Source organism: Leptodactylus fuscus, chromosome 2 (assembly GCF_031893055.1).
Source record: "Leptodactylus fuscus isolate aLepFus1 chromosome 2, aLepFus1.hap2, whole genome shotgun sequence".
NCBI classification, from domain to species: Eukaryota; Metazoa; Chordata; class Amphibia; order Anura; family Leptodactylidae; genus Leptodactylus; species Leptodactylus fuscus.
The window spans coordinates 207,747,999-207,760,099 of record NC_134266.1 but is presented as its reverse complement, the minus strand read 5'-3'; the positions used below and the strand labels follow the sequence as shown (position 1 = coordinate 207,760,099).

The following is a 12,101-nucleotide window of genomic DNA, read 5'->3' as shown; positions in this document are numbered from 1 at the left end:
GGGGTCCGTGTGCTTTCCACACGGTGTCTGCACGGAACATGAAAAATAGTTCACAATCTACTTTCATGTCCACATGAATCGTTCGGAAAGCACACAGTTATTATTATGGTCTATAATCCATTATTATAGTCTATAGTCCATTATAGTCTATGGGGTCCGTGTGCTTTCACTGCACACCGCTTACCAATACGTTCGGTAGTCCGTTCGGGGGCTCCCCATGCGGACTCCCCTGAACCGATTACCAACACAGATGTGAACGAGGCCTTAGCATCTGCCTGGATTAGGAAGCAGGATGGGAAAAAAAACCACCGCACAATTAAAAAGACAATGTCATTGTACCACATGACTTTGTGCTGCAAGAAAAATCTATGATAAGGACTTTGTGTATTGTTTCATCTTCTTTTCTTACATAAATCACAGCTTGTATCCTTGGCATGATATTTGTGTGAACACAAACACAAATCTGCTAATGTTTTGTTTTCTAAGTAAGGGCAACACATCAATACAGTGTTACCCACAAGTCGCAATATTATTAAAGGATTACCGTGACTCACACCACAACTTTGCCATAAGGAAACTAATGTCTCCTTATGGGAAAACTTGTGAGCAACCTTAAATCTTAAAACTCTAGCATAGTTAGATGTTTTATGATGCTCTTATGTTTGACTCGCAAGCTTTTTCTCATTGGGAAACACTGAAATATGAATCAGTATGTGTTACAATGTCCCTGCAACTCAATGTCAAGTCTCCTTCTGCTTTACACTGCTGTAAACAAATTCTAAGTTTGGAAACTTTTTGGATGTTTAATGAAAGGCATTTTACTTTAAGGAAATTTAACACGTTTCATGCAGACAGGCAGATGGATTAAAGAGGAACAGGAATTGAACAGGTTTGATATCCTGTCTAACACTTCAGGTCTGTAATCCCCCAAAACATGTTCAGAAATGTGAGAATATGTTACAGTATTACATTAATCCAGCATCTGGTAGTTCAGAAATGCTGGTAATTCCACACTTATTCTCTATGCAGAGCTACAAACGCACACAACTACAAAAATAACCTGAAATATATCGCAACATTTCTATGATATTTTTTTTAAAAAAATCAACAATCTAAAATATGTAATAATGCAGCACTTTTAAGATCCTGTTAATGGCTGTACAGGGATTTTGGCAAAGATTAAAGGTTTTTTTTTCTTCAGGTAATGATATTGAAGGCACCTGAGAATTGTACCGATCAGATCACCATCTTCTACATGGAACACAGAGCTGGAGGCAGATAGCTCTCGTCTCTGCCTAGTGGCCACACTGAGTTACTGCAACTCTGCTTCTTTTCAAGCTAGTCCTTTACAGCTACCGTACTAGGATAGACTAGAGAGATCTACCTCCAGCTTTGTTCTCCAAGTATCTGCTGGAAAGAACATTTGGTCAATGAGGGTTCTAGTTGTCGGACCTTCACTGATCTGATATTGATGTCTTAGTCTAAGAATTTGGCTGGAAACCTCCTTTAATATAAACATTAAAACCTTTCCAATACTTCAGTAATAAATATACTTATTTGTTGTATATATTATGTTTCCAGTATGTGTTATAGATACATGATTGTGTTATAAGTATTACCTCATACGCTATCCATTCCTGCACTTTCAGATCCCTGTTGTAAAACTCTGGAGCGGTGTAATGCAAAGTCTATGTGTAAGACGGTATGCACAGGTAAGAACCAGTTTCCATAATTTGATATGTACCTAATATCATACAATAATAGTATATATATTGTCTTATAATACTTTACATAGTACTCATTCTGAATTGTTTTTCAGTCCTCAATGGCTTACCAGAATAAATACCAACTGATCTATATCACAATATGTGTATAGGCATAAAAAAAGAAGTTAAATTCATCCTTGATATATATATATATATTAGCAGGTGGACCTGGCTTCGCATGGTTATATTACATTTTATGTTTGTGTAGTGGTCCCATAAGAATTGTCCAATTTTGCACTGGTGTATTTTGTATGTTGTTTGTGTGTATGTCCATAAGCGGCATGTGATTATGTGTATCTCATTTTGGATATCAGTGAAAAACCTGTGATCAGTTGATATGGATACCTGTAGTAAAGCTGTATCAAATCCTTCCCCGTGTAGTACTGTGTTTAGACTCAAGTATCTAATCCTTGTTGGTGTGGTACTGTGTGCAGATGCATATATCTAATCCTCCGGCGTGTGGTACTGTGTGCAGACACATGCATCTAATCCTCTGGTGTGTGGTATTGTGTGAAGACACATGTATCTAATCCTCTGGCGCGTAGAACTGTGTGCAGATGCGCGTATCCAATCCTTTGGCATGTGGTACATACTGTGTGCAGATGCGTGTATCTAATCCTTCAGCCTGTGGAACCGTGTGCAGATGCGTGTATCTAATCCTTCAGTGTGTGGAACTGTGTGCAGAAGCGCGTATTTAATCCTCTGGTGTGTGATACTGTGTGCTGATCTGTGTATCTAATCTCCTGATGTGTGTATCTCAGTTTGGATATCAGTGTTGTATTGTGCATGTGGAGTGACCGTGTTTATTGCAGTTGGAATATGAGTGAAAGACTTGCAGGTTTGTATTAACTAAAGGGGGGGGCATTGTGTTTGGAATGCTGTATCTCAGCAACGGTACATCCGAGCGAGTTGTTTGCTTTATAGAACAGACAGACAGACAGAAATTCATTTTTATAATATAGGGAGAAAGATATATATATATATATATATATATATATATATATATATATATATATATATATATATATCAGCTGGGGTTGGACAAAGGTGACCGGTCCCCTTTAAGTGGAACTATTCCAGCTATGTAAAATGAACATTCTCTACAATTTCATCTTTTTTCTAATATATTACCGCAAACCATCTTTGACAGGACTGCTCATTTTAAAATTCACAAAATTAGAATACGGTTAAATTCTCCGGTATTAACTGTGCTCTAGCTTTATCATAATGGCAAATTCATTTAGTGGATATAGCAATCATATTTTAATTCTTTCCTTAAAACTGAGATGGATTTCTTCTGCATTGCATGCATACAGGTCAAATCTGAGACTTCAGCAGCATAGCAAATCTACTGGATCTGCTGAATTAAAAACGCTATAAGACTTACATTGTCTTCGATTCATATGCAGTATCTATTTATTTTACATTTAACAATTTAATTTTAAAAAAATCCTAAAAATGAATGTGATGAGAGGGTGATTAACCAGTGAAACCCTGCCAATCCAAGAACAATTGCTATGAAGCAGCCACATATATGCTTATGCTAGTGGATATTATATGGAAAGTAGTATGTAAGCACAGTCTGCTATTTCCCATATATCTCCTTGACTTTACTAAAAGGTGACCACTAGAGATGTGGGAGCAGTGAATTATTCGAGATTCTATATTCGTTTCGAGTAGAGCCTCAATATTCGACTACTCGATCGAATATCGAATCCCATTACAGTCTATGGGAAAAAATGCTCATTTCAGGGGAAACCATTATTTGACTAAAGGAGAGTCACCAAGTCCACGAGTAGCAGGAGGAAAGTGTTTAGGAGGAGCGCTGTGCAGTTAAAGTGCACGGAACCCATAGACTATAACGGGTCCGTGTGTTTGCAGCGCACTGTCCGCACAAATGATTCGTGCAGGCAGTGCGTGGCAAGCACACGGACCCCATTATAGTCCATGGGGTCCGTGCGCTAACTGCACAGTGCTTGCAGTTGCGCTGATATTCCGTTCAGGGGGGAGTCCTCCTGCGGACTCCTTCCGGACGGGAGGCAAGCACTAATGTGAACCGGCCCTTACTCTTCCTGCAGAACCAGCATTGATTGGAAGAATGCTATACACTGTATAGCATTCGGTAAATCAACGCTGGTTCTGCAGAAGGCTCGTCCTTGCTAGTCGGGAGAGCTGGCAGCTTGCGGTCTTATCTGACCTGGACACCTTACTCCAACCTTTTGGCTTCTACTTCCTATACACCAATTAACCGACAAACTGAAGATGGTCTATATTAGACCGAAACGTCAATTTTGTCGGATGTAAATAAAAACTCACAGTTTGGAAGCATTAAATTGAGTGCAGGAAATTTATTTCAGCTTGCAGTTACGCGGGATCTGACTTTTTCTCATAGGAATGCATTGACCAGCGTTGATTGGCCGAATGCTATACAGTGTACAGCATTCGGCCAATCAACGCTGGTTCTGCCGGACGCTCGTCTGTTAGGAGGTAGAGTCTAAGATCGGACCACAGCAGTCTCTATTGTGGTCCCATCTTAGACTCTGCCTCCTCACAGACGAGCCTCTGGCAGAACCAGCATTGTTTGGCCGAATGCTGTACACTGTATAGCATTCGGCCAATCAACACTGGTCAATGTATTCCTATGAGAAAAAGTAATCTCCCACATAACTCCCACAGCTGCCAGCTCTGCCAACTAGCAAAGACGAGCCTGCTGCAGAACCAGCGTTGATTGGCCGAATGCTATACAGTGTATAGCATTCGGCCAATCAATGCTAGTTCTGAATCAAATCTTTTCTGCGAATAGCGAGTAGTATTCGAACGAGTACCAGTATTTCGAATACCATAGTATTCTATCGAATACCTACTTGATCGAATACTACTCGCTCATCTCTAGTGACCACGCATCCATTAGGTAGGGGGAGCAGACAACATTTATGAGGTTGTAAGAGATTTATTAATCACCTTAGAAATCTTATTTTTATAGTATATTTAGTCATTATGCTATTAAGAATATAAATGATAAATTGTTTAACAAATGTTTCAGTATGCTTATCTTCCGGATACATAACTATTCCCATGGTGCAAGTCTTCTTAGTCTGAAATATAGTGGAACATGTTACAAAGTCAGAAAGAGGAAACTGAGCAGATATATCCAACAAGGAAATTTCTAGAAAAGATGGCAACTGTTTATTTTGTGTTCATGCTTTATTTTAGTATTTTCTTTCATTATAAGACAGTTTCATATATTTTAGGTAAAATATCTGAAGTCTAGTGACTGCCAATATATTTCTATTATAAGATGAATGCAATAAGTAGGTATGCATTAAGGAAAACAAGATTCAGCAGTATTGTCTATCAGCAGGCTATAGTTTGCCACTTCCAGCATGGACATTTATTATGGTGCATCAGGTGCAGTCTTTGGTTGTGGTTTCTCTTTTAAGACTTCCTTTATGGCTGTATTCACATAACCTGTCTAGAGGCACACGATTCAGCTCCATATTACTACACTACCCTAGATTAAAAAAAAACAAACAAACACTGGTGGATAATACCTACCAAAAACGATGGCCAAATTCTTTTTTTGTTGCACTCAGTAGTAGATGTAATAAGCAAGTGATTATAAAAATCCCTTATACATAGAAGCAAACTGTTTCATACCTGCTGCCCTATCAAAGAGAAGCTGATTTATATACAGGTTTCTACCAGGAATTCTGAGTTTAAAGAAAAGTATATGAAGACAGGACTCTTAGGAGGGACATTGAGAGTCCTACCCAACCACTCACATATATAACAGCAAAATAGTGAAATTACTCACTAGAAGTCGGGAAAATTTTCCGCCACACTGAAATATTCATAACCAGCATGTGATAACAAGCTTAAACTTAAAATTACAATTTTTAATGCAATAAGCACATACTGTAAAAAGATCATAAGATAGAAATATTACATAAAACCAATTGCGAATCCAAGCCTGGACTAAAAAAGCCATTGGAAGTACTCGATCTGCCGAAAACCTGATCACTACCACCAGTACTTAATATATAAGGAACAGTCTTAAACGTGTTCCCTTGTTCACATGGGTAGTGTTATAGTGGGACAAGCATAGCTCAGATCCATTAGGTATGCTACCAGGAGGGACATGTCCCAATAATATCCTGTAATAACCTTAAGGGCTCGTTCACACGTAGGCAAAGGGGCGGATTTTGACAGCGGATTTCGCTTCAAAATCCGCCCCTTTACAATGGTGGTCTATGTAAACCACTGGGCTTTTTTTTTCCACTAGCGGCGGGCTGCCGCTAGCGGAGAAAAGAAAGGACATGCCCTTTCTTCAGGCGGAAGCCGCGCGGGCTCAGCCGCGTGGCTTCCGCCCCCGGCAGCTTCCTCCTATGTCGGCTCATTCATTTGAGCCGACAGCGGAGGGGAAAGCCGCGACCGCGATGGTCGCGGCAGGCGGGTTTTGGCAAGAGAGAGACGCGGCTCACCGCGTCTCTCTCGGTGTCAAAACCCGTGCGGGCAGTTCACGTGTGAACTGACCCTAATCATCCCACATTGGACTTCCACCCTAACATAGACAGTACTAAGTCTGCACCGTATTGATCGCTACATGTTTCCTAATTACCAGGACTCATCAGGCAATTTATTATATAAATCATACTCCTTATCAGCTCCAATATGTCCATCTACAACAGTCAGAAGCCCCACTGTAGCCCCACAGGCTTTCCCTGCCTCTGTATGTTGGGGGTAGTCACTGTCTCTCCTACAATTCTTGTTAGGATTTACACTGCTTGTTTCTCTGAAACTCTGCTCCAATTCATATAAAACTTTACATCACAGAGCTCCGCTTCTCTCCCTCGATCATAAGCTGCTCTCAGATACAGAAACCACAAGCAACAGGCAGAGTTGCTTTAAACACATTAAGGCACAAACGAAAATGACAGGAAACTGCATTGGAAATCATAGCAAGAAAATGCAATGTCAGAGATTGTTCCATTCCTTGCATTTCATTTTCAGCATTACTTATATTGTATGGATATTTATGATTTCCCTCACTGCTTCGTACTGGCTGACTCCTTAAACCATCTTGGCTTGCCTTTGGTTTGTACCATTGTAATGTATATACACAACTCACTCAGTAAAAGTTTGGTATGATAAGGTAATTCCGCAAAGCATTTATAGAGTTCACACAATGCATCCTACACATGTACAGTACTTGCCAATGTCTCCGTGAAAACCGAAGTCCTTATTACGATTATTAAATAAGAACAAAACTAAGTGGGTTGGTTAGCTTGTGTGAAGTTACCGTCTGACTAATAATTGCCACATAATACATCTGAGAAGATAAAAGGAGGAAAAATAATTATGGAATATCACAGAAAGTAAGTAGTCCTGGAGGACAATTAGCATGTAGTTAATTTTACATTAAATGCTAGTCCATGAACTTCTGTACTAAGGTGAAATGTATTCTTAATATAAACATTAGTGAACAGATTGAAGTGTTTGTAGGATTTGTATACATATGCTAGGGAATATGCTGTAGCTACTTGCTTTAAACAAATCTTATTCTTTGTGTCTGTCCTGATAGAAAACCTTGTTGTTGTGTTCCAGAATCAAATCTGTCGAGTGGCTGCGGGATAGTGATTATAGTATATAGACATTGCTTTCATTGTTTATTATTTGTTGAAGGACTGGGGAAGAATACATGTCACCGTCAAGTCACTTGTACTGTCTTTTATGCTTTTCATATTGTCTATTTATAGGAAAGTTTTGTTTTTCGCTTAAAATTACTTTTAAAAAACAGAGTCCAGAGGGTAACAACAAATAGCAATAGTGATAGGCGAACCACACAAGTCTGAAAGTTTCATTTCTCTTCTGAACTGGCAGTGATATATTATTATATTTGAAAAGACCCCGGAGTATAACAATAGTCGGCTAGGGGATAAAAAAATCACTCGTACTCACCTTTCCTGGGCTCCATCGTGGCATTCTGTCTTCTTTTCTTAGTGACTTCACTATCTTCTGGCCTCCTTGCTGACATTAGTGGTCTTAGGTCACTGCCGTCATTGGGCCTCAGAAGTCACACACCCCTTTTGACTGCTGAGGTTCTATCACAAGCTTTAAGGTCTACTGATATCAGCAAGGTTGGAAGATGCCTATGAAAGAAGACCAGATGCCTATGAAAGGTGAGTGGTCTCCAATTATTAAACTCTGGGGTCTAAAGAGACCTCGGCATAATAATGAGTTGTGGGCAGACCATTTTAACTCATTGGTGGGCCCTGAGCAAAGCTTTCATAAATGGCCCCCCCCCCCTCCATGACCACCTTCTATAAATACCTGAACTGCACAAATTAAAATGTTCCTTCAATGGCCCCCACATAGTATAATGTGCCTTCATGGCTCTCATACAGTATAATGGTTCCCTAGTGGCATCATACAATATGCCCATTATAATATCTCCTCCACAAATTCATGCCTGTCCGCCCCCTAGCTTCCCCAACCATGTCACCCCCCACCAACAATTACACCCACTGATTCATGTCCCTCCACACTGACATGTCCCTCTCAGGTTTCCCCCATAGTATCATGCCCCCTCCATGTTGTCCCCATAGTATCATGTCCCTCCTCCATGTTGCCCCCATAGTGTCATGCCCAGACCTCCCCCCTATATTATGTCCTCCCCAGGTTGCCCCCACACTATCATACCCCCCCACGTTGCCCCCATAGTGTCATACCCAAACCCCCTGTATCCTGTCCTCACCCCAGGTTGCCCCCACAGTATCATGCCCTCCCCACACTGACATGCTTCCCTCAGGATTCCCCCACAGTATCATGTCCACCCACCCCCCAGGTTTCCACCATAGTGTTGTGCACCCCCTGTTGCCCCCACAGTTTCATGAGTACTATATATTATATCTTTCCTGTAGCCAGTGCAGTGGATATACCCAGTTAACCATGGCTTGAGCTGCACTTGGGGCAAATAACTATACCAGTAAAATGAATGAGATTCTGGATAATGTTATCCACATACTGGGGCGGGGAATGGGGGGGAGGAGAGCAGCAAAAAACGCAGCCTGTTTATTTTAGCTTTTTCCTATATACTGAATAGAGGAAGAAAAAAATTTGAGAAAACACAACACAAACTTTTTTTGTGGCCACGGTCTATTTCTTTTCTAAAAACAACAACAAGCTTGTGCTATGGCATTTTTATCTGGTGTCTATATGACTAATATATGTAAAAAAAACAAACAAAAAAAAACACCTTGTACAAATTGCACAAAAATTAAACAATCAAAAATTCTTGTAAAAAAAAAAACATAAATGAAATTTATTTATGAAATTCATAGTGTTATTTACATGCATTTTAAAACAAATTGTGAAAATAAAGGTATATAGCGACAAACGCTTGGTGTCTTTAGAGCTAAATCCTTCTATATAACAGTGACTGCAACACATCCTTGTTGTAACAAAAGAACTTTAGTGCACAGCACTGGGAATTTCTTGTTTCCATGGCAACCTTAAAACGAACAACAGATTTGTATGTGTTTGCTAGTATATAATTGTTATCACAATATGGGCATATATTAAAAACTAATGCCACGAGCAGCTTCACCGCCACCACCAACTATTACAAAGATCTTATTTAAAATCCATTTAATTTCTCCAACAAAATGTTTTACTGCTGACCAATGTCCTCTGTAAACTTCATATGGACGTGCAGTAGCATTTGTATACAGCTACAATACTTTATGGTGCAGCAATTGGAAGGAAATTTTCTGTAGTTAAGAAAATATTTGCTTATATGAGACATAGGTAACAGAACCCATGCAGAATATGAGTAGCTTAGTGTGAACACTGTGAAAGATTGAAGCATTTATGCACTGACGCATAATATGTACTAAGTCCAATGAAACTCTCTAATGATATTACATCTAATACTATTGATCTACTGAAGTATTTCAGTTCCCCCCTATATGGCTGATCTTATATTCCTGAGCTCCGAGGCTGCCTGCTCTCCAGCTGTTAACTGGTAGCTCCCCATATTACTGTACAAAGGGAGAAAACTGTCAGCAAGGAGGGTGAGGTTAGTATGATATTGTGAAAACTCCTTTCTGACAGCCTCAGGGCTTATTCACACATCCGTTTTTTTTAAATAGATGTGTGTTATCCAGATTGATCACAATCAGTCACATTGGTTTTAATGGGCAATGCAGATGTCTGTTTTTCCATAGAAAATTTGATTTTGATTTTGGTTTGTCCTCTAGTCCAAAGATGCCCACTCAAGTCTATGGGTCCGAAAATATCATGGACACTATACCAAAGCTATCTGCATGTTGTCCATTTTCCACGACCCAAACACATTGAAGGGGATTGAATTTTACTTTGAAAAGAAAACAGTGTGATCCATTTTTCATGAGCATTTAAAATGGATAAACTATGAGCAGCACACACACGCACGCACACATGCACAATCTCAAGGAATAAGCCCTTAAAGAGGACCTTTGATGTCCTCATGAATATGCGGTTTTATATACCGCTAGAAGGCTGAGAGTGCACTGAACTGAGCACACTGTCTGCTTTCCCATTATGTTCCCAGAGACTGGAGATATCAGTGTCGTTAATTTCGGCACCAATGTCTCCCCACTGTCAGAAGGGCGCTTCTCACAGCCTATCATCATCTCTGGGTGACTAGCAGACTAAATATAAATATCAGACTTTTCTTCTGTTACAAAATTGAACAAATATAATGGAAGAAAGCATCCATCATGTTGTTTACATTGGAGTCAGTGGTATAGGACACAAATGGAGGGGGGCTCATCTGCATCAGTCATTCTACCCTATGTTGGATGAGAGCAATGGTCATTCATAGTATGGACTATAATGACTGTAATTTGAACACCCCCTTAGGTTTGGGATTATTTGCATATACAGTTTATCACATACAAATCATGTTTGTAGATATAGCACATTATGATAACACTGTATTCCAATATGTTGGACTCCTCTGCTAACATTTGGTCTTTTGTATTCTACAACATCTTAATAGCTTTTACATACCTATTTTTTTCACCTAATAGCTATGTGTAAATATATCAGGGATCAAAACAAAACTCTATCCAATGATCTGTGGTTATCCATGACTGTATCTACAAGGGGACGCCTTGCATCTCAAGGAAATGAGTTTCCTACAGTTCACCAACAAATGGATATATTCACACAGAGTATTTTGAAAGTGGATTTTGACGCGGAATCCACCTAAAAATCCGCCTGCAAAAACGTCACCCATTCATTTCAATGGGAGTCACGCCCTATCTTCACACGGATTCCGCAGCCGAGTCAGCCCCAGCGTCCACAGCTCGAGACACCCTCCTGCTTAGGCCCATTTATCCGGGTCTAATCAGGAACGGGATGCCGCACCAAGAATCTAAAAGGTTTCCGGCGTGTGAACTTACCCTAAGAGGGTTATTTACTCTAATAGTTGGGAAACTATTAATGTTGTATGCCAATATAAGCCAAAAATAGGTCAAAGGAGGCCAAATCTTGACCTATCACACGTATTTTGGTTGTAAAACTATTCAACCCCTAAACAACATCATATATGGCGGTGTTCACGCTTGTTTTTTTGGTTTCTGTTGTTCAGCTTTGCATAGACAAATAAAACAATGTTCTAAAGCCATTACATGGCAATCACTATTGAGTATAATGGGGTCTGATGGGTTTCTGTTATCGCGTTCGTCATTTCACCAGCAGGTCACATATAGCACCTAGTAAAGAAAAACATATTTTCTTTTGACTTCTCAACAGCATGCAATAAATGACTATGTTATGACATATGAGGTTTCGTCCTGATGTGCCTGACCGTACACCGTGTATGAGATGGATCACTGGTTTATTAATAGGCTTCAGATTATAATATAAGGGAGGTGTACTTGTTATAAACTAAAAATATAAATGGGAAATTAATGAGGGTCTGGAAATGACTGTGTTTGGAGTTAATTAGAATCTTCCATTAGAAGCATTATTGTATTTATTTGATTAGACATGCGTGAAAATGTGTGAATTTGTGTATTCTCGTCTCTTACATAGTGACAAAATAAGTATTTGTGTAGGAAGAGTAGAGATGCAAATGAGATGTGCGCTTTTACTGTTAAAGCAAATCACTATAAATTTGCAAATAGCACCTTATTACATTACAGTGAAATGTGTGATCTATCTCAGCACATTATGTATTGTTCAATAATACGTTCTATCACCAAATAAGCCATATGGGCTCTAATATAGCCGGAGACCTTGTGACATGATCCATTTGATTATTTGGAGCAATTTAATACATTTATACAA

General features: G+C 39.5%; 1 protein-coding gene across 5 annotated transcripts in view; it reads left to right on the top strand.

Annotated features, from left to right (window-relative positions):
• The window catches only part of PCDH17 (protocadherin 17), a 157,757-nt gene that overhangs the window by 75,105 nt on the left and 70,551 nt on the right, over nucleotides 1–12,101 (top strand). For 4 of the 5 annotated variants that reach the window (XM_075265438.1, XM_075265436.1, XM_075265437.1 and 1 more), the window contains one exon: nucleotides 1,650–1,712. The exons of the other annotated variant lie outside the window; for it this stretch is intronic. In XM_075265438.1, coding sequence (XP_075121539.1) covers nucleotides 1,650–1,712 — 63 coding nt within the window. The remainder of the gene's footprint in view (nucleotides 1–1,649; nucleotides 1,713–12,101) is intronic. 5 annotated transcript variants of the gene reach the window in all.